This window comes from Microtus oregoni, unplaced genomic scaffold (genome assembly GCF_018167655.1).
Source record: "Microtus oregoni isolate MIOR12 unplaced genomic scaffold, Mior012 000147F_ref0000457, whole genome shotgun sequence".
NCBI lineage: Eukaryota > Metazoa > Chordata > Mammalia > Rodentia > Cricetidae > Microtus > Microtus oregoni.
The window spans coordinates 629,053-656,970 of NW_024544797.1; the positions used below are offsets into that span (position 1 = coordinate 629,053).

A 27,918-nucleotide genomic window follows, 5' to 3' on the forward strand; every position below is an offset into this window, starting at 1 on the left:
CAAGTCCAGGAAGAAAATCATTCTGTAACTGAGAACCAGCGAGCTGTTCCCCTCTGCTTTAGAGGCGTGCTCCACGTGTGATCTGAATGAACTGGAGCTTTTACAAGCTGAGGCATAGCTCAGTGGTAGAACACTTGCCTAGATTGTGCAAAGCTCTGGGGTTCCATCCCCAGAACTGAAAGAAAGAAAAAAAAGAAACTAATTTTTTAACCTAAATTTTTAGCTATGTCCTATCCATCTCTTTTGTCAAACTAAACAGTTAAAAGTTCAACTAGATGCTGGGCAGTGGTGGTGCAGGCCTTTAATCCCAGCACTTGGGAGACAGAGGCAGGCGGATCTCAGTTAGTTCGAGGCCAACCTCCTCGTCTACAAAGCAAGTTCCAGGACAGCCAGACCAGTTTCACAGAGTAACCCTGACTCAAAAAACAAAACAAAACAAAACAAAACAACCAAAAAAGAGGCCTTCTCCCTTCCATATATACTACATGAATCTTCTCACACCCTGCACCTACATATTAAAATCATATTTATCTTTCAAGGTCATCATCTGGGCATTGTTTTCTAACCACAGATGGTGGACAGTTCCAGGACAGGCTCCAAAACCACAGAGAAACCCTGTCTCGAAAAACCAAAAAAAAAAAAAAAAAAAAAATCAGGGGAGGAAAGAATGAAGTAATTGATTATCTGTCGGATCACTCCTTGTAGATGGCAGTTTGGAGGCAAGGTTGTTTGACACAGCAAGCCTGACCTACCTACCGAGAGAATTCCAGGACAGCCATGGCAACTTAGAGAAACCCTGTCTCAAAAGAATCAACAATAAAAAATCGAAACGGAATACCCAGTTAGTTGACTTTCAGACAATGGATACTTATTTTGGTATATATAAAGCAAATATTCCAGATACACTAAACAATTATTTTTTATGTACAACTCAAATTCCAGCAGGAGTCCTATATTTTGAGCAGCACCTTTATTGGGCGGGCTGGGCTTCCCCCAGGCGCCAGGCTTCCTGCCCTCAGGTGCTCAAGGTCTGTGGACTCGGTGGAGGAAAGCCTAAGCTGGCCCAGGGCTTCCCACAGCTGTCATTCGCAGCGGGAGGAGGCACAAGACCGGGAAAGACAGACACCTGGGTTGAAGATTGTCACCCGAGGCTGGGCAAAGGGTCTGCACCTGGGGGGTAGCTTCACAGTGGCTTCTTGAGACCCTGCAACTCGCGGGGCCACCTGCTCTCACCGCCGGCCCTACCCTTCATCTCGTGACCGGTCATTGTGTGCCGGCGGGCAGGACCACCCTGCTATTAAAATTCTTGACTCCTATTGGCAGAGAATTCCATCCATCACATTCGGTCCTGCCCCAATCGCTGACGTTTCCCCAGCTACGTCTCTCCCGTATAGCTGCGTAGTTGGCGATTGGCCGAGACCTAGTCTTGGGGCGGCTAAAGGGGTGGGGCGTAGGACTCGCAACCTTCGGGAGCGCGTCACCCGGTGGGGCTGCGGTGCTCCCTGGAGTCCTAACGTCCCTTTTCGTGTAGCCCATCTCCGCTGCAGCCGCGGTGGCATCATGGCTGTGCTCATCGTCGCTCTCCTGTCCTTGCTGGTGACGGGTGAGCAGCCGGGGTGCACTGCGGGAGGCCGCGGAGCGCGGGGACCCTGGGCGGGCGCGGCTGCGGGCGGGGGCCGCAGTGGGGGCGGCCTGGGCTAGGCGGCCCTCCTCGGGGCTCCTATCTGTGATCTAGCCTGGGAGACGCGGCCTGGTGGTCTCCGGTGCCGGGCAAGGCCACCCGGGGGGCTCCGGAACCAGCATCAGCCTTTTGGGGGAAGGCGCGTCGCCGGATGGGACCCTGTCCTCCCATCTGCGGGATCGATCCTTCCCCGTTCAAGGCCCTTCCGAGGACCGGTTGCCTTTCTCAATACACCGTTGAACCACAGCCCACTACCAAGAAGGGAAAGCCAGCCAACGGCTTAGCGGCTGAGGCTGCTGTCATTTTCCCCCTACTTCGTTTCTAATGGTGTTATTAACAATGGATGAAACCTTGCCTCCCTCATATTTGCCTCCATCAGGATGCAAAATTGAGTCTTCAGGGTTTGTTTTATGTGATTATTTCTTCAGGCGAATGCAGACACTCTCTCACTATTGATTTCAGTTCCCAATTTGAAGGATGTAGAGACTGGGTTGTGAGTCATGCTTTTAGGGTCACATGTCAAATAAATGGTAGCTTTCTTAGTGGAGCCTAGGTTCTCTAACATAGAACAAGAAGCGTGGAAATGAGCTAACATTTGGCCTGTGGCTTGCGAATCATGTGGTAATGGCGTTTCTTTTTACAGTAATCTTTAGAAGAGCGTTTCCTCTTTTGGCAGTTTTAAATCAAGCCGCCATGACACAGGTAGTGTGTAACAGAACTGGATCCAAAGGCAGATCAGTTGAGTTCCAAGTAGTGTCTATATCTCCACTCTCTATTGTATGGCACAGGGAATGCTGTGTGACAAATGGGGAGTAGTGGGGCAGAGACTGGGCTTGCAGACAGTAGGGAACAAGAAGTCAAGTGGAGGCAGGCCAGGCGTGGTGACTCACACCTTTAATCCCAGAAGTCTGGAGGCAGAGGTAGGCCAGCCTGGTCTACAGAGTGAGTTCCAGGACAACCACACAGAGAAACCCTTTCTTGGAAAACAACCAGCGAAGAACATCTTGGAGGAATGGGTGTTTTGTGGCAAGAATATCTTATGCCTATGCTGTGTGAGATGCTGAGAGGTCCTGCTTCTGGAATGGCAGTTGAAGTGAAAAAGACTAGTGATGAGTTTGAAAACCAAAGCTTTACCCCCCGCCCCCTTGGGGGTGCCCAGTGTTCTGTCTTAATAGTTACAATTATTTCCAGGTCTCCAAGTGTTTGGGTCTTTTTCATTTCTGTTGTTAGCTCTGGAACGGCCTTTCTGATTTATTTATCAAGATACTTTGGGGCTTTTTGAAGTACTTGGTAAGTGCTTGTCACAAAAGCATGCAGGATGAGTGTGAACCCCAGCATGGTGCATGCTTATAATCTCAGGGCTGGGGAGGTAGACCGGGTAGATCACTAGAAGTTCCTTGCTGGCTACTGGAGCCTAATGGATGAGCTTCACGTCCCAATGAGAGACCCTATCTGAAAAACAAGGTGGACAGTTCCTGAGACAAGATGGTGGAGGTTGACCTTGGATTCTACAAGTGCACACATGCACACAAATATATATACTTTAGGAAAATTCTTTTGTTTTAATTGAGTTTTCAAAGTTAAAAACAAAATTTTCCCATTCGCACCCTGGTTTAACTAGGCATCTGTTGAAATTCCATGTTTTAATTTCATGCCTGGTATCTTTTGAGGTCCTGGCTGGCCTGAAATTCAAAGAGCTGCCTGTCTCTGTCTTCTGGGTGCCACTGTGTTCAGCTCCATGACATTCTGAGTCAGTGAGGTTTAGGGTTTTGGTTTGGTTTTTGTCTAAGATAAAATAATTGTTTCTCCGCGTGGTTTGGGAATGCTGTCCTTGCTAAAATGGTCTAGTTCACATAACAATCTGAGCTTCTGCATTGCTGGGTCTTGTCAGGTGAGTACACAGTATTATTTTCCACAATGACTAAGTGTGATTTGGTGGAAAACATCTTTAAGAGCTCTGATTTCACTGTTTACTTCAAAACAGTGTTAGGGAACTAGAGAGAACTAGAGAACTTGGGCTCTGAATAGCATGTTCTGAGGCATATTTGGAAAGTTCAGGAGAAGAAGGACCAAGAGCTAACACATGGAATTTGTAGAAATGTAAAGGAGGGAGTTGATTTTGGTAACTGATGTCCTCGAGGATAGAAGCAACCTCCCCCCTTTTTAAAATTGACTGATTCCAGTCACCATTTAAAGAAGCTCAGTGCACAAGACAGTGGAGTTCTCCAGGGAAGGGGCACTACCTCTCAACCCCAAAGTGGAGAGGCTTAAGGAACTTTCCCAGGGGAGGTACCTCCTGAGAAAACTGTGTGAAAGGTTGAGGTGGGGAAAATAATTTAGGTGGAACAGCGTGTGCATGAGCGCTGGAGACTGAAGAGCAGAGCTTTTGGTGAGAGCTCAGAAATCAGGCTAGTGAGGTGTCCAGGGGACATTTTGGATTTCCCTGCAAGGCCCTAGGCAGTGAGCACTGGCATTTAAGCAGAGGATGAATAAACAGATCTGTATTTTGAAAATATGAAGAGAAAGCTGGATCCTAGGGTGGATTGACAGGGTACTAGGCAGCCAGCTGGAGCAAACCTGGTGAGGAACGGACGTGGTGGTGGTGGTGGGATTCAGGAAATAATTCTGAAGAAGAGCAGCTGAAAGCAGTGGCTGATTGCTGTGGCGCTGTGGAAGGGTTTAAGGAGGAAGTGTTTAAGCAGCTGGCTCGGAGAGACTGCAGAAGTCTGCGAGAGCTAGTGAGTTAGGTTCAAAGCAATGGTAGCATTTAAGCGCGCCTGCGGTGAGACCTGGAAGAAAATGTCAATAGAATGCTGAGTGCCTCGGCCTAAGACTGGGGGAGATCTAGACTGGGAATAAAAATCTGGGAGCTGGCAGTGTTTTGGGTGTTTGCAGCCTTAGGGTATATGGGCTCAAGTCAGGGAGCATGACACAGAATTGAGTCCTCTGATCTTTCAAATGGAGTGTGAAGCATGATTCAGTTGAATACTGGGGGATGTACTAGAATTTCCATGTATGCTTTTTTAAAAAATCCTTTTATTTTAAGTAGGAATGGCCATGTTAAGTCCTTTTTTTAAAAACTAGGAATGGTTATGTTTTAAACTTGGGTTTTTATCCTGATTACATTGGGAAGAACATTATAAATTCCCTTTATGTGTGTTTTGTAACCAATTATTGTACACATGTGTAGCATATGTATCATAAAGACAGGTAGATGCATGGGCTATTTTCACTTCCCATTCTTCTGTTGAAAGAGTGGATCCTCAAAGCCTGCCACAGCAGCTGTAAAGGACGAGTAGGAGAGCTAGCCCAGCAGCAGTCAAGGAATTTGAAGGGCAGAGGCCTTGTCTTTATCAATCTCAGGATGGGATTTCAAAGAGGGACTTGCCAGTGTCAGATGCATGGGGAAGTTAGGGAATTAAGGGCTGAGAATTGTGTTTCAGTGGAGCGGCCAGAGACTGGGGGCCAAAGCAGGCAGCGTGAGACAAAGTAGAAAAGCAGAGGAGTGGACTGTGTGGTCCCTAGGTTCTCCCCCTGAAGGGAAGCATGTTTGATTTCGAGATGCTTTGGTTTGGGCAAGCCACCAGTAGGGTTTGGTGGTTCTAAGTTGAGAGTGGCAGCACCCAGGACTTGCTTTCTGCTCAGGAGAGGGGGAGCATGGGTAGTTTCAGGTGTGACTTCATTCGCTCATCAACTCAGCGCATTTACTGAGCAATGGCTTTCAGGTGCTTTTCTCAGCCCTAGAAACGTAGACGCACTGAAATCCCTGCCTTCCGTTAGCTTAGGTAATGCAGGGTCTTCTGGTTATGCCTCTCCATGTCGTCACTTAGCTGTTGATGTGTCTTGACCAAAAAGCTAGGTTAATAGACGGTGAGGGAATAACTTCTTAGTGGATGAATGAAAGTCTGGAAGAAAGCGGGACAGAAGATTGTGTTAGGCTTAGTGTCCTTTTATCTCTCATGACTAGAGGTGAAGAGATGTGAGAAGAAGCAGGTGACCTGGACTCTAGACTTTCCCTGGGGACAGGTTATCTGGAGATTGACCAGCGGCATGGAAGCCTAGGAAGTTGGAGGTTAGGCAGCCTATTTCAGTTCAGCACAAGGGAACGTTTTCCAAAGAGCTAGAACACTAGGACAATGGAGCTGGCCTAACTGATGGGCATGCCCCCATCACTAGTAGCATTGAGAAGGACAGCTTCTGCCCGGCATCCTTGAGGTGTGGTACCTGCAGCTTGTGCAAGTTTAGACAAGATCACCTTTCTGAGCAGTGGGCCAGTAGAGTGCTGTGCTGCTCCGGTTGAATCTCACTTCAAAGGTGAGGCAGTTACTTCACGCCAGCTCGTGGGAGTGGAAGGCGTGGGACCACGTCTCAGAACAAAGCTATCTGCAAGGCTTGATTCCTGGAAAGTGTGCAAGCTTAGAAAGTCTGGGCTTCTTACCTGTTTCCCAGCCTTTCCAGAGAAAGGCTGACTGTCAAGGTGCCTGAGGTGTTCTGTTTTGAATTTGCCCTGAAGGTAACAGACCTGGACGTCTGTTGGTTCCAGACACCTTTGCATTCTGATAAGTTCTTTCATTTGCTTTCTGCTCTGGCCCTGGGCTGAATTGAAACTCCTACTTGTCCTAGTGCACCCGCACCCTCCTGAGGCCTTTTATTTACTGTCAGCACTGCAAAGCCAAAACACTGGCTGCTCTCGCCCCACTCCCACTTCTGAAGGTGGCTCTTGAGGTCAGGGAGTAACCCCCAGGCCTTTGCAAAGCCTCTCTTCCCTGTAGGCCTCGCCAAGGTTGCTTTTGGATTTGGAACTAATGTTTTCCCAGGAACCCAGAAGTTTCCATTGACGACTTGTCGTTCTGGGGGTGTGGCTCAGCCGAGGGGTGCTTCAAGCCTTGGAGTCCATCCCCAGCACCAGGAAGTCAAAACAGATCACTCAAACACTGGTGAAGAAGCAAATAGTCCATCCTTAGGGGAGGCCTTTAAGGCAGCTCCTTTCTTCTCCTCCTTGACTTAGCTGTTGGTGCCAAACACTCTCAGTCATTAGTGACTACAGGGTACCTTTGCTCTCTTCCTGATGTGGCAACTGAAAGCACTATTCCTGGACTTAGTTTTCTGATGACTGAGGTGTTTTATGTCCCAGCTGGTAACACGTGCACCACCCCCCATCCTTGACAATCTTCATTGACATCCTTATGCCTGTGATATCTTAAGATATACTAACCTATAAGGATGTGTTAGCCTGCCAGAGTATTATAGTGAAACAGGAATGTCATACATTTGCATATTATAGAGAAGTCTGATGGCAGAATAATTAAAAGATTCCAGCTTCCCTTCCCTTTTAGTGCCAGGGCTTTGGCATTTTTGCTTTTTCAATACCAGAGAACTGCCGCTGATTTCTGTTCTTGCTAAACTGCCACGTTCCCTTCTTAAGGGCCATCTGTAGGAGGCTATCAACATCATTAGTAGAACCTTCTCTCACTTCTTCAAGGCTCATTAATATTTTGAAAGAGAGGGCAGAAAGCAGGTAAGTGCCCGAGGCTAGAGAGAAGCTCAGCGGTTAAGAGCACTTACTATTCTTGCAGAAGACCTGGGTTCAGTTGCCAGTACCTACATGGTGCCTCACAATCACCTGAAACTCCAGTTCTAGGGAATCTGATGCCCTTTATTGGTCTGAGGGCACCAAATACAAACATGCATTCAGGCAAATACTCATACATGTGTAATAAACAAATACATAAAAATAATGTAAGAGCCAGCAGAAGGCTGTTGTAGAACACTGTCTACAGGCATGACATGATCATGGCAGTCTTGAACCCACAGTAACTGTAATTAGTTGCACAAGATTGGGCCCATCAACTTCGCGCCATTACTGTGGAGGGCTCATAAGCCTCACTGTTCCCTGAGGATTTATAGGCAGTTAGCAGTAGCTGGAGGAAGGAGTCTCATGAGGCCCCACCCATCCCTGAGGAGCTATAAGCAGTTCATGGTTGCAGGGGCGGGGGATTTTCTTGATGTAGTCATTGGTAAGGTGCTCATACACCTGTAAAGGATCCTTCACTCTGGTTCCTGTCTGCAGACCTTATTAAATTCATTGACGGGCCACTTCCCCCAAAAGACGTGAAAATAGAAAGGAGACTAGTTACGAAGAAGGAAGGGGGGGTCAGTGGGAATGGGGGAGATGAGAGGATAATGGGTAAATAGGATCAAAATTCATTATTTATCTATAAAAATACCATAATGAAAGCCCTTATCCAGAGTTAATATTTGCTAATTTAAAATTTTAAAAAGGAGCCAGGCAATGGTGGCACACACCTTTAATCCCAGCACTTGGAAGGCAGAGGAGGGTGGATCTCTGTGAGTTCAAGGCCAACCTGAGCGAGTTCCAGGACAGGCACCAAAGCTACAATGAAACCCTGTCTCGAAAAAACAACAACAACAACAAATTTTAAAAAGGAATTCCTCTTGCACATGTACCCTCTTCCAACAGAATATTTAATACTTAAATTCTTAGAGTGATACTTTGGGGGGGAAATTGTTGATGGTACTCAGAGTATAGCTCCATCTGGGACTAATGGTTTCACAATTGCCATGGCATGTGTACCTGTGCCATAAAGACTTGGCATTCCATCCCTAGCATTCCGCCCCACATTTTTCCATGTTTAAAATTCAGTACTTTGTCCAAACATAATTTAGCATGTTCAGCCAGTGAGGAATGGGAAAATGTATTGTTTAGTAAATGTATTGTTTAATAAACTTCAAGATGGATACAATGATGTATATATATATATATATATATATATATATATATATATATATATATATATATAAACGATGATAATTCATTTACCAATCTGTTCTCTCCTCAGGTGCTTTAGGGAATGAATTTAGCATATTAAGATCGCCAGGGTCTGTTGTTTTTCGAAATGGAAATTGGCCCATACCAGGAGATCGAATCCCAGATGTGGCTGCATTGTCCATGGGCTTCTCTGTGAAAGAAGTATGTGTACTAAAAAAATGGTTGTAATTGCTTCTAAAACCTTTTTATTGATTTATTCCGATTGTCATAGCAACAAACACATAGGTACATTTGCCAGAGATTACAAAATTTTAAAGGCTCATTAGTATTTGGGGTAATCTTAGGTAAGTGCTTCTAAAACCAAGTCTTCATTCATCATTATGAGAACATGTATTCATCATTGTGAGAACTTTTGTGTGTATGGATGTATCTCTCCAGTATGTTAAGCATATATATTTTCTTTGGTTTTCTAGATATATAGAGATTTATTTCCATTAGTAGGTATTCTTCAAATCTTTTTTATTAATTTTTATTGAGCTCTACATTTTTCTCTGCTCCCCTCCCTGCCTCTCCCTTCCCCTTCAACCCTCTCCCAAGGTCCCCATGCTCCCAATTTACTCAGGAGATATTGTCTTTTTCTATTTCCTGTTAAGTATATTTTTATTTCTAGCTGACATGTAGTAGTTTACATATTACAGGTGTGCTGTTATTAATAGGCTGTGTCATTTTTTTTAGTGTAGGAAATAGATTTGCTACAAATGCTAACCTGTCTACATTTCTTATCCGAGAATAGAATGATGCAGCTGGTAGCTGTGTTTTCCTAGAATGTCACTGACCTGTGGTAGTCCCTGGCTAGCGATAGAACTGTAGTAGAGGGGCCTAGATCCATTCACTCCAAGAGGCCTAAAGCTCAGAGCTTAGGAGGAGGAGATGCCACTTGCTCTGTCTTGTCATTATACTCTCTCTTGCCACTTTAAATTGGCTGCTGATATCATCAGTCACTTCTAGACTCCAAGCACTCTCAAAACCAGCAGCTCTGCTTGGCAGTTGGGCTAAGGGTATAGCCCATGCACTCCAGTTCATTTGGACAACCAAAGTGAGCAGGATTGGTCCTTTACACTGAGGGGTGAAATTTGTACCTAGTACTCCACAAGCTTAAATTTCACCACAAATGGCTGTTAAAATAAGCTTTATAAATAGTTATTGGTAAGAGGGATTTTATATATAAAGTGCTTAGTAGAGAGCATTTCGACAGTTCTTGCTGTCACTGCAGAAGGTAAGAGTGATGCTGTGCATAACGGAAAACATGATGCAGGAAGAGAACAACAGTTCAGAGTCTGGAAAATGCAGAACACATGGGTTTTCTCTATTCGCTTGCTTTTGTTTTTACATAAAAGTTGGGAGCGAGCGTTCTGATAAGTGTAATTTTAAGAAAGTGAAGAAGACAGGCATCCATGCTGCCCTTAGGAGATGGTAGCTGTTGTTTGGATGTTCCAGCCAGTGTCGTCCCAGAACCCCTTGTCTAGTTTTAGATGATACTGCGGAGACAGTTTCCATACTTGAGAATTAAGCAAAATTTTGTGCTTTTCAACACTTAGGACCTGTCTTGGCCAGGGCTTGCAGTGGGTAACCTATTCCACCGGCCACGGGCTACCATTATGGTGATGGTGAAGGGAGTGGACAAACTGGCTCTCCCTGCGGGCAGTGTCATCTCCTATCCTTTGGAGAATGTGAGTATTTTTTATATAAACCAGGTGCACTGGAAACTTTCTCTGTCAATTGACATGAGTGCAAATGATTTCCATCTACTGGTGTAGACAGCTCCCAAAATTTGTCTTATTCTCTTAACTAATACCTCAATATTACCTATGTAGCCTTATCCTAGTATCTCCATTGAATACATGAGTGTGCATGTAATTTCAGTCTCTGTATCCTTTGAACTGGCTCTACTATCTTGCTTGTTTTGTCATTTTAAAAAAATGAATTGTATTCTAAACACATCTTTTCTGAATGCAACTTCTCTACAATTTCCTTTTAAATTCTATGAAAGTAGTTCTTCTTACAAAAAACAATTCCATGGTGGTTGTATGTTTTCTGCAAGTTGGTGATGATCTGTGAGGGAGAGTTCTAAGTTAAGAGGTATGCCACCTGCTACTTGTCCATTGCTATGATGGACTACCACAACCAAGTCCACTTACGGAAGGGAAGCTTTGGGAGGCTTATGTTCCAGAGGGATGAGTCCGAGATGGCAGGGTAGAGGCATGATGACTGGAGCAAGAAGCTAAGGGCTTCTATTTTCAAGCCAAGAGCAAAAGCAGAGCAAGGAAGTTCAGAGGGCACAAGTCTAAGCCGTCCAAGGCCACCCCCAGTGATATACTGCTTCCAACAGAGTGCCAAAGAGGCAGTGCCATGAACAGGAGCTGACCCTGAAGTTTTATTCTCTATAGAAGGCTAGGGGCCATAAAATGCTTTCATTTGTGCTTGGGAAGACTAGTAAAACTCTAGCTGCTTCAGAAGGGCTGGCTTGCCATTCTTGATCACGAGGCCCCAAGAGTTACCTGAAAAGAGTCAGAATTATGGGTATAGAGAGGTCCCTTCCACATTCAGATAATCTTCCCCTGGGGTGGGGGGGGCACCTCTGCAACAAGGCCTCCTTTGATTGGAAATTAAAGATGAGCTGGGCATGGTGATACACGCCTTTAATCCCAGCACTCAGAAGGCAGAGACAAGCAGATCCCTGAGTTGAGGCCAGCTTGGACTAAAGAGAGAGTTCCAGTATAACCAAGACTACACAGAGAAACCCTGTCTCAAAAAAAGAAGGAGAGAGAGAGAGAGAGAGAGAGAGAGAGAGAGAGAGAGAGAGAGAGAGAGAGAGGAGTTGAAGGTGAGTTGAATTTGCAACTTGAAGGGAAAAAGTGACACAATAAAATAGGTGAAGTAAACAGGTCACTCCCCTGGACCTAAGGTTAACAGGTCAGTCACAAAGAAATTTGCAAATGTGTTAAAGTTGAAGATATAGAGGAGTGGTGTAGCCCAGGTCCCATCCCCAGCACTGCAAAAATGACAACAAACATGTACAGAAAAACTGTGACACTTGAAGGAAAAGAATGTTTACAATGAAGCTATTATAGGACATTTTTGTTGGATGGTATTGTGTTTATATTTTAATTTAATTTATATTTAAATTAATTTGTAATTTAATTTATAATGTAGATTGTGACTCTTTCACTCATTTGTTATAAATATAGTTCACTGCCAGATGTGTGGATTCTTATTCAATAATTACTGTTTTAATTTCTAATTTCATTATATAGCTGATCTGTGTGTGATGGTCACTTTGAGAAAATTTTTTCAGACTTTACTGTGATCCTATTTCCAAGTACATGTGGCATACTTACAGAAACAAAACCATGCTGGAAATGTATTCATAGCTCAGTTGTGGAGTGTTTACCTAGTGTGCTTGAAGCCTAGGTCCAATTCCCAGCTGTGCACGCGCGCGCTCACACACACGGCTGTTGACTGATGTTTCTGTCCCACCAGGTTGCACCAGTTGTTCAGTCCTAAATAAATACACAGAGGTCTATATTAATCATAAACTGATTGGCCTAGTAGCTCAGGCTTCTTATTAATTCTTACATCTTAATCCATAATTCTTGTCTGTTTTAGTCACGTGGCTTGGTACCTTTTTCAGCAAGGCAGTCACATCTTGCTTGCTCTGTGTCTGGCTTCCTCTCTGTCTGGGTGACAACTACAGACTGACTTTTCCTCTTTCCAGAATTCTCTTGTTCTCCTTGCCCTGCCTCTACTTCCTGCCTGGTCATTCCACCTATACTTCCTGCCTGGCTTCTGGACAATCAGCATTTTATTATAACATAGTTGACAGGGTACAGACTGTTGCCCCACAGCACTTCCCCCCCCCCACCCTTTTTAAAATAAGAACTCTGAATCAGATCTCCGTTGTTTAGCTTTTCTACTGATCATTATCCATAACAACTTGTAGCCAACATTCTAAACAAAGGCAAACATCCATAGTCCATTTTTTGGGAATGTGGGCATAGTTTTCCAGGATACTTCCTGTTGATTGGAGGCACTGATAATCTTGAGCACCTAAAGAAAATTTAGAATTATGATCAAGTCCTGACTGGAGTATCCTGTGAGTGAGGCTTGATCATCTCAGTCAGCAGTCTTTGAACTGTTCTGGATGTAGAACTCAGACATCTGGGCCATCTGCTCCTATCAGAGATTTCTCAGGGGGGGTCTTCCTTGGTCAAACCTGATTTTTCTTAACACAGAATGAATCCACAGTCCCTCATTTCCTGTGGGAACAAAAACAAAACCCTTTCTCCAAAGTAAGATATCTTTTGACTTAAATTTTAAAGTCAAAGCATTTTCAATATATATATTGGATTAATCCAGCAGCATTTATAATCAAATGTCTTTTAGCAGCTGTTGCTCTTTCCTCAGCCATCAAACAATTTTATAACAGCACAATAACATACAGTATCCAGACTCTCTGTATATTTTTCATCTTTACGTCCCTTTATTTGAACCTCTATTTCTTTTATTTTTTAGTTTTAGTTTTTGGATTTTTGAGACAGGGTTTTTCTGTGTATCTTTGGCTGTCCTGGAATTTACTCTGTAGGCCAGGTTGTCCTTGAACGCACAGAGATCCTCTTGCCTCTGCCTCCCAAGTGTTGTGATTAAAGGTGTGTGTCATCACACCCAACTACTCTCTTTTTTTTCCTTTTTTATTTTAAGGACTATTCTTTTTTTCTTCCAAGCCTACGCGTATTTTTAAACACACAGTAAACTGTTTAGAGGTTTCTTCTCTGTCTTTGAATCTATATTTACTTGTATATCTCTGTTTTTCTGATCACATTAGTCTTCAATTTGCTAAGCGATATGGCTAGGATTAAAGCCGTAACTTTGATGGCTAGATTCAACCCATTCCTTAGCTTTTTTCTGAGAGTTTAGCCTCATGGCAGAGGTACTGGCCAGAGCCATGTTTATTGCCACAATTGTATGGTGCTTCAAGGTCCCTGTCACCACCAAAAAGTATGCAGTTAGCTATTCATAAAAACCATTTAAATGTTTTGTGGCAGAGCCTCTTAAAAGGGCTGCAAAGTTTTTGCAGCTAAAGCTGAGTCAGGAAGCCTCTCTTAAATGAGACATGTTTGCTTTTAGCAAACAGCCCATCTGAGAAAATGCTCCTATCAATAAGCCGTGCTTAACTGTATTCCTTTCTGTCTAGAATTACTTCCCAAGCTCTAGCAGGCTTTCTGTGGATGCAGTTGTCCACACGTTGGACACCATTTGTTGACTGGGGGTTTCTGTCCCACCAGGTCCTACCAGTCATTCAGTCCCAAATAAACACACAGAGGTCTACATTAATCATAAACTGATTGGCCTAGTAGCTCAGGCTTCTTATTAATTAATTCTTACATCTTAACCCATAATTCTTTTCTGTGTTAGCCATGTGGCTTGGTACCTTTTTCAGCAAGGTTGTCACATCTTGCTTGCTCTGTGTCTGGCTTCCTCTGTGTCTGGGTGACAACTACAGACTGACTTTTCCTCTTCCCAGAATTTTTTTGTTCTCCTTGCCCTGCCTCTACTTCCTGCCTGGTCACTCCACCTATATTTCCTGCCTGGCTACTGGCCAATCAGCGTTTATTTAAAAATACAAATGTACAGACCACTGTCCCACAGCATATGGCCATGAACTAGATCACAAGGCAAACCTGAACACACAGTAAAGAACTAGTGTCTGTATAATTACAGACATTGGGAAGTTGAAGCAGGAGGAGTGCTGCAAATTTAAGGCCAACCTAGGCTACATAGTGAGTTTGAGGCAAGTGTGGGTGGCATAATGAAACCCTGTCTCAAAGACACCAAAAACTCCATGTATTTGGGTCAGCATCCCCTTTCCCTGTCCACTTCCCCATCGGTCCTGATAACGTATCATCCTGCTCTGTGAAATCATCTTCCTTAGACTGCACACATCAATGAGGTCACATTATTTGTTTAGCACCAAGGTTAGTTCAATTAGCATAATGTTTTGACTTACCCATGTTGTCACAAAGGACAAGTCTTACTGTGTGTCACCCTACCCCCATGGCCCTTTGAGGGCTAAATGGTATTTCTATTGTGTATATATGCAACATTTCCCCTCCTCTTTCTGTTTTGGTACTGGGAAAGAACCCAGGATGGCTTGTATACTAGGCAAATACTCTACCACTGACCTTATACCCCCCAGCCCTAGGACACTGTCTTCATCCACTTTTTAAAAGACACTGTGTTTGCTTTCATATCTTCACTATTGTGACTAGTGCTGCAATGAACATGGGAGTATAGTAGATTTTAGCACACTGATTTCTGCTTTCTTTAGACGTGGACCCAATGGGCTAGAGAAATGGCTCAGGGCTTAAGAGCATTTGCTGCTCCTGCAGAGGACTGGCTTCAGTTCTCCCACCACTCTTATCAGGCCACTCACAACAGCTTAGAACTCCAGTTCCAGATGATTCTATACCCTCTTCTGGCTTTGTCAGTCACCTGTACACAAATGTTAGTTACATGTATATACATTCAGGCCCACACATATACACACGTAAATTTAAAAACATAATAATAAACCTTTAGATATATCCCTAGAAATAGCATTATTGGAGCATTCTTTAGTAATATAATGCACAGAATATTGGTGATTATAATAAACAAAAATATTGTTTGCTTTGCTTTCTGTTGATGTTATAAACACCATGACCAAAAAGCAACTTGGGGAGGAAAGGGTTTATTTCAGTTTATAGTTTATAATTCATCATGAGCCAGGCCAAGAACTCAGGGCAAGAGCTGAAGCAGAGAGCACGGACAACACTGCCTACTGGCCTGCTTCAATGGCTTGCTCAGCTTGTTCTTTTTATACAACCCAAGCTCGCCCATCCAGGGGTGGTGTTGTAAGAGGCCACTAGTTTGTTCCTGGCTGCTCAGCCCCAAAATAATCACACAGAAACCATATTATTTGCAATACTGTTTGGCCATAGACAGAAGAACCTCCCACATAATTTCCCCTTTCCTGTTTAAACAAAAAGGAAGGCTTTTACTTTAACACAGAAAAATTACATGTAACAAAACAGTTATCAAGCAAGAATTACAGTTACAATATTTATATCTACTTTATCTTTTATCATAACTAAGAAAAAATATAACTATATCTATTCTTCAACTTCATCAAAGACTCCAGAAGGATATATTACCTAAATAAACAGGAAGTGCCTTGTAAGCAACTTCTAAAACTCTAGAATTGACAGAGACATCTCACTACCTGGACAGTCACCCAAAGTTCCTCTGTAACATTGGGGCATCCATCTTCAGCCTATAGGCTGATAGTATCCAGCAGACTTTTCCATGAAGCAGGAAATTCCAAAGACAGTTCCACCTATATTAGCAGTTTGTCAGTCACTTTCCTCTGTGTCCTGGCAGAATGTTTGGCAGACACTTTCATGAAGCAGGAACCTACAAGGATTATCTCACCTTTACACAAGTTCAGCAGTCATTTCTCTGTGGGTGCTGCATGTCCAGTTCATACAGCATACCATCAAGCAGTCCAAGCAAGAGCAGTTTCTTGCCCAAATGGCTAACCAACGCTGTAAGAAGCCTCTTTGGTGCCCATCTTCCTCTTGAAGTAGATTGGTGCTGCCAGAAGCAAATGAGTTTCCTTGTCATGAAAAGTCCTAAATTCTTAAAACATTTTAAATGCCATATCCTGAAGGTCTCTGAAAGATTTGAAGAACTATCTAACTGAAATATATCTCTGTATATCTAGAAAACCTAACTAACGTGACTATAAGCTTGACTATCATGGATGACTATTAACCTATATTTCTTAATTATACATTACATTTTTAAATGAGCTGCATAAACACAATACCTTAATCAAGAGCAGAAATATACACATAACAAAACTGACCTAAGTTTGTATCAATAGGCCAAGATCTATACCAATGTAAATTTCATTTTTTAAAATATTTATTTATTTATTATATATACAATATTCTGTCTGTGTGTATGCCTACAGGCCAGAAGAGAGCACTAGACCTCATTACAGATGGTTATAAGCCACCATGTGGTTGCTGGGAATTGAACTCAGGACCTTTGGAAGAACAGGCAATGCTCTTAACCACTGAGCCATCTCTCCAGCCCCCAATGCAAATTTCTATAGCAGGGTGGTACTACCCATAGTATGCTGGGCCCTCTCACATGAATCATTAATCAAGCAAATGTCCTACAGTCTTGCCTGTAGGCCAATATGATGGCATCATTGTTTTCAATTGAGATTCCCTCTTCCCAGATGATACTAGCTTGTATTAAATTGTCAGAATACTAACCAGCATAAATATAGAGTACATTTGAAATTGTATATTAGATTTTAAATGTTTTTACTGCACAATACAGAAATCTCATCATTTCTGTTGTGAACCAGAAGAGCAAGAACAGAAAAGCAGTGATTGTATAGTATAAAGCGAGGCTACAGAAAAGATTCATGTAGTCCTAAGAATGCATGGTCACTGGTTTAATGCAAATTCCACAGATTCTGACGTAATTGTTGGAGTTGGGTGGAGTGACTGAAGCAGCATGGATGAGGCAGGGAGTGGGCTGTGGTTGGTGATACAGAAAAGCTGACTTCGTTTTTGGTAGTGGATGGTAAATGGATGATGCCTAAACTGGAAAAATCAAGATGAAGTAATGAAAATGTTTTATTAGAGAAATAGTGGCAAAAATAAAAGGAGACCATTAAAGGGGCGTGGAAGTGAATGCCTCAGAAGAGGGGACATGAGGGGCGAGGCAAACAGTTTTTCCATGAAAAGTCCCAAAGAACTATATCTCTTTAAACCACACTATACAGCTCTCGAGCAGCTGCTTTTAAACAAGGAAGACATAGTTGTGGTACACTCCTAAATACTTCATGAGTTGAAGAGGAAGGAAATCACCAGGAATTTCCAAATTATTTACAACTGAATGTTGGTAAATGTTACAGTATATTTAAAAACTGCAGGATACAGTTGAAGTGGTCCAAAGGGGCGCGCACAGCTCTGAAGTGCATGTACTGCATTTAGATGTCTAAGATTGGACAGCAGTGAGTTAAAGGAAACAGAAGAGTTTTCAGAGTAAATGCAGTAAAGTGGAAAGGGAGAACAATAAAGATCAAATGGAAGATTCTTTTTTCCAGGACTATTTCTGTAATTCATTATGTGATTTCTGTGAAGATCACCATGTATTTCATTTATGCATAAATGTATAAAATCCAGAACACCATTTAAAGTTTAATAGTATAGATAGAACCCCAAATTTGTTTTTTGAGACAAGGTCTCATGTAGCCCAGGTTGGCCTTGAACTCTGTTTCCAAGACACCACCAGTGTATGTGGAGATAGGAATTGAACCCAGGGCTTTGTGTATAATTGTGTATGAGCACTCTATCAACTGATCCCCATCCACGCACACTAAACATTTTGAAGCAGACTAGCCTCACTTTACATGAGAAGGAGCTATGTATGACAAGCTCACTTTATTGACTGAACTTGATCGGCTACTTGTAAGTTTCTTGGAAGAAAATGGGGAAAGAGATAGGAGGCTCAGAGATCCAAGGCCACACAATCTAAAGGCAGAACTGCTTTCAAATTTCGCCAGCCAGCTGTTGTAGTTTCAAGTGATACTGATGGAGAAAGTCGCGGACAAACATGCATAGCTGTCTAAAACAGTGTGGGAAAGCAGTCGCCAATTCCAATCACCCAGGCTTTCTACTCTTGGGCTTAGCAGTCTATATAATCAGTTTTCCTTGTCAAATTGATTGATTGCTAGGAATGTATTCTTCAGTCTTCTACTTTCCATACCCAAGTGCTATTGTCAGTGGTTCTCAACCTGTGGATCGATCACCTAAGACCACTGGAAAACACAGATGTTTACATAATGATATATAACAGTAGCAAAATTATAGTTATGAAGTAGCAACAAAATAATGTTATGGGTGGGGTCCCCACAGCGTGAGGAACTGTACTAAAGGGCCACAGCATGAGGAAGGTTGAGAAGCACTGCACTAGGTGGAATGAGGTAGGCAGGCTTGTGCCATACATGTTCCCACCCAAGCCTGAGGAGGTGATGAGTGTGTTCAACAAAAGGCAGGTGCTTGCAGAGGCTGGTGGCAACTTGCTTTTGCAAGCTCAATTGCTCTTCCTCCTCTCCAGTTTCTTATGACCTCATTCTAGACATTTGTGAAGAGTTAATATGCATCTTGAGTAAGATAAAAGCAACGTGTCTGTTCATGTCATAGAATCCTGAAATTGATGCTTCGTTTGAATACTGGTATTTATCCGCAAGGTTTCCTACTTACCTTCATTTCTGCCTGTACTGCATTGACATTCATTTGCTGCTTACAGAGAGTAACCTTTAAGTAGTAAACAAAACTGCTGGAGGAAAAGTCACCAAGATATCTCCATTAAAACAAAAACACACTGACTACAGTGTAATTCAGACACTTGGAAAGTGGAGGCAGGAGGTTCACAATTTTGAGGCCATATAATGAACTACATAATAAGTTTGATGCCAGTTTGAGCTACTGCTTATTAAAAAAAATACTACTCTTTGTGTGTTTGAGTGTATTGTCTGCATGTATGTCTGTGCATCGTGTGCATGCCTGGTGCCTGTGGAGGCTGAAGGGGAGCATTAGCCCATTAGCCACTGTGTGGGTCCTGGGAATCAAACCTGAGTCCTCTGGAAGAGCCAGTGCTTTCTTTTTAACCTCTTGTTATTTTAATACTGTAATATCAGGAGTAAAATAATTTTTAAAAGAAAAATAGTTTTTATTTTGGGTTTTCAAGACAGGGTTTCTCTGTAGCTTTGGATCCTGTCCTAGTTCTTGTAGACCAGGCTGGCCTCGAACTCACAGAGATCCGCCTGCCTCTGCCTTCCCAGTCCTGGGATTAAAGGCGTGCGCCACCACCGCCCAGCGAGAGAAAGATCTTTGAATGTGTTTTTTAAAAATAGTGTAAAACAAAACAAATGCAGCATAGCATAGATGTCCCCATTTTGGTTGCCCCTAAGGGTAGAGGTGGGTGCTTTGGGGGCACTACTGGTGTTCTGTGTCTTAATCTAGTTGAGTTAGGAGAGTGCACTCATTTTTAAATGTTAATCTCCTTACCCCAGGTTTTACATACTATTTATATATAGTATATAAATATATATAGTATATATATAAAACATATATATGTATGTTGCACTTTAATATGTACTTAGAGAAATGTCACAGCAATTAAGAACACTGGCTGCTTTTGCAAAGGACCTGGGTTCAATTCCCAGCACCCACATGGCAGCCAGCTCACAATCATCTGTAAGTCCAGATTCAGTGGTCTCTTTTGGCCTCCTCCAATGTCAGGCACACAAATAGTACACAGACATACACACAGGCAAAATACTCATACACATTCAATAATAAAATAAAATAAAAAATTAAATTCAAGTTAAAAAGCAGCTCTTAGGGCCAGCAAGAAGGTTCAGTGAACAAAGGCACTTTGCCTTGTAAGCCTGGCAACCTTAATTCAATCCTTAGAACCTATGTAAAAGCAGATAGAACTGACTCCACAAAATTCTCTGGGATCTACATATATGTCATGGCATGTGTACACATGTAAGCACACACACAAGTAATAATTTGTAAAGTCTTTTTATAGGACTGGAGAGGTGGCTTAATAGATAAAGGTGAAAGAGAAAGATAGATCATAAAGTTGGGTGGGTAGCAAGGTGGATACGATCTGGGGAGGGTTTAAAAAGTATGATCAAAACATATTATGTGAAAAAAAATCACAAAAAAATTGTGGTGATCCAGTGGAGCCATGAAGAAGAATGAAAAATCATGTATGTCAGTTGCAGGGAAAAATGAGTAGAACAGGAAGTGATTACATTAAACAAAATGAGCCAGACTCCAAAAGTGAAATATTATGTTTTCTCTCATGTAGCAAGCAGAATTCAAAAAGAAAAGAGAACCAAAATCTAGTAGAATGACTAGGGAAGACTCTGGGGAAGAAGGAGAGGGGAGAGTGAACAGTGGTAGAATGGTAGAAGATGGTCTTATGTTCAAAGCATATATGGAAGCATGGCCATCATGGTGAAACCATTAATACACAGTTAATATGCACCAGTAGTAATAGAAAATGCTTGTTGCCCTGGAACTGCTCCAGGGGCCCCTTGCTTATACTATCCTGATGATCTTTCTACTTTGTTTCAGAAAATAATTGCAGTTGTCCTCTTGCATTTCAGGCAGTTCCTTTCAGTCTTGACAGTGTTGCGAATTCCATTCACTCCTTATTTTCTGAAGAAACTCCTGTAGTTTTGCAGTTGGCGCCCAGTGAGGAAGTAAGTAACAAAGTTTTTATTTAAGATCCTTATAAATGTTATTTAATGATAATTTTAAAGTAACTATATGAAAAAGTCTATACAAAATCTGTATGCTGGAATGAATCCATAGCAGGTGGTTGTTGCAGGGGAAGGAGCTGCTTGTTCGTAATGGCTGGCCAGCTAGCTTAGCCCCAAAATAACCACACAGAAACTGTATTAACTAAATCACTGCTTAACCTATTAGCTCTAGTTTCTTATTGGCTAATTCTTACATCTTAATTCAAACCATTTCTATTAATCTGTGTATCACCATGTGGCAGTGGCTTACTGGGTAAAATTCCCTGTGTCTGTTGCTGGGGGATCCATGGTGTCTCTCTGACTCTGTTTTCTTCCTCCCAGAATTCAGTTCTGTCTTCTCCACCTACCTAAGTTCTGTCCTATCACCAGGCCCAAAGCAGTTTCTTTATTAACCAATGAAAGCAACACAAAGACAGAAGGACCTCCTACACCAGGTGGTTAACCCAGAGTTCTGGATTCTTCTTGTAGAGAGTATATATGGTGGGGAAAGCAAACTCCGTCTTTGAAGATCTTTCAGTCACATTACGGCAACTACGTAATCGTCTGTTTCAAGAAAACTCCGTTCTCAACTCTCTTCCCCTCAATTCTCTGAGTAGGAATAATGAAGTAAGTGGTTCAGTTGTTGAGTGAACAAATGAATGGCATTATTAAATTCCCATTCCATATGCTACTTGAAACTTTAGCAAGATTGAAAGTGGTAGAAAACTGGGCACATTTCCTACTTTCCTTCTTTTGGCTTTTCTGAGTTTCATTTTTTTTTCCTTTCTTTTCTTTTTTTCTTTCTTTTTTTTTTTGATTTTTTTGAGACAGGGTTTCTCTGTGGCTTTGGAGGCTGTCCTGGAACTAGCTCTTGTAGACCAGGCTGGTCTCGAACTCACAGAGACCCACCTACCTCTGCTTCCCGAGTGCTGGGATTAAAGGTGTGCGCCACCAGTGCTGGCCTGAGTTTCACTTTAGTAAATGCTTTTACATTCTTACACCAGTGTTGCCAGTTGATCCAGACAAGCCACAAACCAGTCTTCTTGGTATCTGGTTGAGCTGTGCAGAACTGGTGACCTAATGCCATTATTCATAGCCATTGCTAATATGTAATCACATTTTTCAGGATGTTGCAGTAGAGAGAGATATTCCTATGTTGTTTTTCTGTTCATTTTGTTTTTGTATTTTTTTTCTTTTGAGATATAGTTACTATGTAGGCCTGGCTGGACTGGAACTTACTAATGTAAATGAGGCTCACCTTAAACTCATAAAGATCTGGCTGCCTCTCTTTCGTGGGTCGTGAGGTTTAAAGGGCATGTTCCACCACACCTGACAGCCTTCCCTACTTTTGGCTCTTGTCCTTTATAGCTATTGTAGGGAGCTGGGAACCACCCTTCTTAATTCTTTGCTTTGGAACTTGTTCAAGGCAATTAAGTAAGCTTATAGGATTTTTTGTTTTGTTTCGTTTTGTTTGTTTTTCAAGACAGGGTTTCTCTGTAGCTTTGGTGCCTGTCCCGGAACTAGCTCTTGTAGACCAGGCTGGCCTCGAACTCCCAGAGATCCGCCTGCCTCTGCCCCCTGAGTGCTGGGATTAAAGGCATGCGCCACCACCGCCCAGCTAGTTTATAGGATCTTAAGGTAGTATAGGATCCCGCGTCCCCTGAGGGCAAACCACAGTAGTGTGGATGCTCGGATGTGGTTCTATCAGAAGTAAAACTTACATCTGGTTAGTGGTGGTCACTGTACTAGGGGTTGGCCATCACCTGTTTGTTAGGAAATGTTTATATGCATTTTTTCCTGGTGCTGGGCAATTCTCTACCATTAAGCTGCCTCAAGTTTCAGTTACGGTAAATCTACCAAGGGGAGGAAAATATAAATATAGTAAATATAAGTTTACTTGATGAGTATTCCTAGTATGTTGTAACTGTACTTGCTAAATGGCAGTATAGCTCTCTAATGTGCATTTCAAGTAACGCCCACTTTTTGGTCTCTGAAGGCTGACCTGCTCTTCCTTTCTGAACTGCAAGTGCTACATGATATTTCGAGCTTGGTAAGTAGGCTGCTCGAGCTTTCAAGTTCTGTCTGTTTTGGTTCCTAGAAAATTCTGAGATAAAAATGAGGCCAGTTGAAAACTTTAAGCATGCCCCAGGTTTATGATTCCATGAAAACTGAGAAAATGGTGGCGGTGGGAATGCTGAATGCCGTCTCATGTTAGTGGCTATTTCTGTTCCATGTCTGCCTTCTGGAGAGGCCATAACTCCTCAAAGAACATAGTCCTGGGGATAGAACTATCCCACTGTTGTTGCAGCTTGGCCATCTATTTCTTGTCAGACACTGAGACTTAATTCCTGTATCTATAGTTGTGGATCAAAAATAAGAACAACAGTTTGGATAATTAATAGCGTTAACTGAGTCAAAAGGAAAACAATTGATCTGCAAGTTATCTTTTGGTGAATGATTTTTAAAATCATCTTCAAGACTGAAATAGATCTTCTTAGCTATCTGCTAGCTTCTGAAGTTGTTTCCCAAACCTTTTTTTATCAGGGCTTGGTTCAAGAAGTTTGAAAGCTTAGTGCTGGAGACGGGTGAGATCTGGGAGAATATGCAGGAGGAAGACTTGCTTCATGAATTCCTAGCATTATATCAGCCCAAGCAGTTATTGTTTCATCCCTTGTCTGATATCCAAGCTTCGTTTGTTTATTTGTTTGGTTTTGGTTTTTGGTTTTTCTGTCCTGGAACTCACTCTGTAGACCAGGGTGGCCTTAACTCAGAGATCTTCCTGCCTCTACCTCCCGAGCGCTGGGATCATATCTAAGCTTTAAAAATTAAGCAATGAGATTTGTATCGGATTTATCAGAAACCCATTTAAGGAAGTTCCCTTTGCTGCCATTTTAAACTGTTTTTGTGCTGCAGTGCACTGGTGTGGTTCTAGGGCGATCACATTTAATTCTCATGCAAAACTTCATTTGCTTTATTTCGCATCTGACTTGTGTTATCTGCTCTAAGTTGTCTCGTCATAAGCATCTAGCCAAGGACCATTCCCCCGACTTGTATTCATTGGAGCTGGCAGGATTGGATGAACTTGGGAAGCGCTATGGGGAAGACTCTGATCAATTCAGGGATGCTTCTAGAATTCTTGTGGATGCTCTCCAAAAGGTAAATACCAATGCTGGTAAGATTATTAATGTTAAGAAGCCATCAGAAGCTAATGCAAGAGAATAATGTGCTTCTCTCAGCCCATAGACTGGTTTTCTACAGAAAAACAATAGAAGAGAGGTTAGACTCTTTATGGAAGAATCTTCTGTGGAATGCTGTGGATTGAAGTCTTGTCTTTTTCCTCCGTGCAGGGGTGGAGCTCTGGGTCTCACACATGCTAATCAAGCAAGCGGTCTAGCACTGAGCCACACCCCCAGTCCAGTTGAAGTTTTTCTTGGCTTGCTTTAGAGGTTCTCTATTATGTCTAAAATAGTGTAGGAGTAGGATTGGGAACATAGGTCAGGGTTAGAGTTCAATTCCCAACCACCTTCCTAACAAAAGAAGAGTGTAGGTCAGAGGTGTATATCGGGAGAAGATGGTACATGGCCAAAATCCCAGCACTTGGAGGTGAAGGCAGGGGAATCACAAGTTGGAACCCTCCCTGGGCTACATGTTTAAGGCCCTGTCTCAAAAGATCAAAATCAAACCATCTTCAGTAAAAACAAAACAAAATAAAAAACAAAAGCATGTGTCTTTCCTATGGGAATCTCTTCCCAATGCTAGCAATGGCAGCATTGTGAGTTTGTGGATCCTGACAATATCTATAATTAAGGCATACCATTTTAAGCACTCTTAACTCTTCCTCAGTGGTGCTGTGCATATCCATCCCCATTGTCCATCTCTGGAACGGTTTCATCACCACCCACACAAAATCCTCACTCAGCACTGTGAGCTAATGAAGTTGCATACTAGCACAATCGCCTTCACACCGTTCATCTGTAATAAATGGGAGTTTATTTATAAATGGAAATTATATCTCTTTATTGAGGCCTCATCCATAAATTTCTGTAAGGTCCATGATTAACAAAAGACCACTTGGACAGATTTCTTGACTTTCCCTTTCTGATTTCATTCCCAAATTTATATGCCATCAAGTTCAATCTCCAATTTTATTTATTTATTTATTGGTTTTTTTGAGACAAGGTTTCTCATGTAGCTTTAGAGCCTGCCCTGGAACTCACTGCGTAGACCAGGCTGGCCTCGAACTCACAGAGATCCACCTGCCTCTGCCTCCCAAGTGCTGGGAGTAAAGGCGTGCGCCACCACTGCCCGGCTATTTGAATGAATCTTAAGGCTTAACTCTTTACTGAATATTTTAACATAAGCAAACCAGTAAGGGTTTACTATTTTAGATACTGTGCATTAAAACTTATACATATTTGTATTGATATGTATTAATGTATATATGCTATATAATTACTTATAAAGATACAAATAATTTTAACAAATACATATTTGACCAGCCACAAAAATGATCAGTATGTGAGGTACTCTAAATGTTACCTAACTAGTCTATCCATTCCACAGTGTCTATATATTTTGAGATTTATATCCATAACTCTTGTCATCAGTCCCTAATCAATATAGTATAACAACTATGCACGTAGCATTTCGATAATGTTAAGTGGTATATGTCTTCTAGAGATGATTTAGGGTATACAGGATGCTGCACAGAGGTTCTATGCAACTACTATGCACTTTCATATAAGAGTATACAGTTTATAATCTGTAGAAGTTCTAGAACCTGTGGATACCAAGGAACAGTTTTATGAAATTTTTCTTAACCAAAAATACAAATGTAAACAAAATATGTATTTTGCCATTGATCATAATGTTAATCACTGACTTTCAGTTTGCAGATGACATGTACAGTCTCTATGGTGGGAACGCAGTGGTAGAGTTAGTGACTGTCAAATCTTTTGACACTTCCCTTGTGAGGAAGTCAAGGACCATCCTTGAGGCAAAACAAGAGGTAAGTATCCTGGAACTGACTATTATAGACCAGGCTGGCCTTGAACTCATAGAGATCCTCCTGCTTCTATCTCCTAAGTACTGGGATTGGAGTCACAGTCTCCCATGCCCAGCCTATTTAGTCTTAAATAGGCTTCAGTATTGTACACAGGTTTGAATTTGTACAAGTGGAACCATACTGCGTGCATGTTTTGATGTTCTTTGCTCAGTGTCATTTTAAGGGATCACTGGAGCTGAGTCATTTTCCTGCTCTGTGCCCTACTGTCTAAACATGCCACAGTTGTCTGTTCTGCTGAGGATATTCTTGTACACGTCTCTTGGTACAAACAGAGACGTTTTTGTCAGGGGCTAGGCTTCCTGGATCACAGGATCTGCATACCTTCAGTTGCCTTGGCTACCGCTGAATCTTCTCCTGAGGTTGGACTTTCCTTCTTTTAGCAGCAGCACCAGTGTCTTCTAGGAAGCGACCCATTCCTGCCTCCTCCAAGGGTAGATAGGTAGCTTTTACTCCACTTAGGAATCCCTAAGTGGAGTAAATCGTAGACATTAAATCAGAGTAATTTTTATAATCCTAAAGTTCTTTCTTCTTTATTTTTTCCTTTCTTCATTTTAGACCGCCCCAACTCCCTATAACCTTGCATATAAGTATAATTTGGAGTATTCAGTGGTTTTCAACTTGGTACTGTGGATTATGATCGGCTTGGCCTTGGCTGTGATCATCACCTCTTACAACATTTGGAATATGGATCCTGGATATGATAGCATCATTTACAGGATGACAAACCAGAAGATTCGGATGGATTGAGTTTTCCTTATGCTACACTTAGACAACAGGTTTTGGGAATTGGCTGTTCTGTTAAAGGATATCTTTTAGTATGGTTTAAAGTAGATGGTATACCTTAAATTTATTTTAAAGAAAACATAGATTTTGTTCTCTATTTTGTGTGTGCCTGTTGTTTCCTTAGAAAGGTTTATAGTGTTAACACAAATGAATTGTGATGTAGATTCCATAGATGTTCAAATATTGTTGATATAGCCATATAATAATGTAATTTCATTCCATTTAATACATTTGGAAATGTGCACTGAAGGAAATGTAAACCACTTAGAGTAGTTGTGTTATTCATGTTGGAGAATGCACTGGGTTTCTTAGAAGCTTTCAAATGCTTGAGTTCCTTGCACAGGACAGATAAATCCTAGTTCAGCTGTTATTCACTATGAACTATTTGTAAATGTCTTAATCTGATGTAAATATCTCCGAGACAGGAGGGAAGGTTTTAACTAAGAGTAGCCCAAAAATACTGGATATGCTTATACAATCGCTTAGTTTTGGAAGTGTGTGTGTGATTGGCAGGCTAGCTGTTTTTAATCTCTTCTGCAAGTTTGGTGATCTGTGTGGTTTAATAGAGATATTAAAAATATTAAAAATAGCCGGGCAGTGGTGGCACACGCCTTTAATCCCAGCACTCGGGAGGCAGAGGCAGGCGGATCTCTGTGAGTTCGAGACCAGCCTGGTCTACAGAGCTAGTTCCAGGACAGGCTCCAAAGCCACAGAAAAACCCTGTCTCGAAAAACCAAAAAATAAAAAAATAAAAAAAATATTAAAAATACTGTGTTGATTGATTTCAGAAGAGAATGGCTTTATGGAGTGTAGATGCTTGTAATTAGATAGACAAAACATCTGTGGGGGATATCTTGAAGCATGAATATAAAATACTTTTATTTCCGTAACTTTTCCCCCTGTGAAGTTCCTCTGATTTGTGTGTGGTGCAGCTTTGTTGTGTAGAATATTAGGTGAAGTGGATGGTTGCTACTGTTCATGTGGAAATGGACCAATATCTATATAGAGTGACAAATAAACTTAATGATTCAAAATCTGTGTATTCGCAAGTCTAAATTTATATTGTAAAAACCTAACTAAACAGGCTATTATTTCACCAGAACTGGCTGTTTATTATACGAAGGGTTCATATATATAAGGAAGGTATTTTAATTCCATTC

The 27,918-nt window shown here is 42.0% G+C and overlaps 1 protein-coding gene across 1 annotated transcript; it reads left to right on the plus strand.

Moving 5' to 3' along the window:
* Positions 1 to 1,448: 1,448 nt before the first annotated feature.
* Positions 1,449 to 27,795, plus strand: LOC121444914 (renin receptor). Its single transcript, XM_041646855.1, has 9 exons — positions 1,449 to 1,603; positions 8,542 to 8,672; positions 10,070 to 10,201; positions 20,776 to 20,871; positions 21,400 to 21,537; positions 22,907 to 22,960; positions 23,917 to 24,066; positions 25,799 to 25,918; positions 26,531 to 27,795. The coding sequence occupies exons 1-9, from the start codon at positions 1,561 to 1,563 to the stop codon at positions 26,720 to 26,722; spliced, it is 1,056 nt and encodes a 351-aa protein (XP_041502789.1). The 5' UTR covers positions 1,449 to 1,560; the 3' UTR covers positions 26,723 to 27,795.
* The last annotated feature ends 123 nt before the right edge of the window (positions 27,796 to 27,918 follow it).

What these genes read in the sequence shown, in the direction of transcription:
- LOC121444914 (XM_041646855.1), top strand. Translation starts at nt 1,561, where the DNA reads ATGGCTGTGCTCATCGTCGCTCTCCTGTCCTTGCTGGTGACGG. An exon ending in TCTCCTATCCTTTGGAGAAT is followed by an intron (nt 10,202 to 20,775) that starts GTGAGTATTTTT and finishes CTTGCATTTCAG; the next exon opens with GCAGTTCCTTTCAGTCTTGA. An exon ending in TACATGATATTTCGAGCTTG is followed by an intron (nt 22,961 to 23,916) that starts GTAAGTAGGCTG and finishes ATCTGCTCTAAG; the next exon opens with TTGTCTCGTCATAAGCATCT.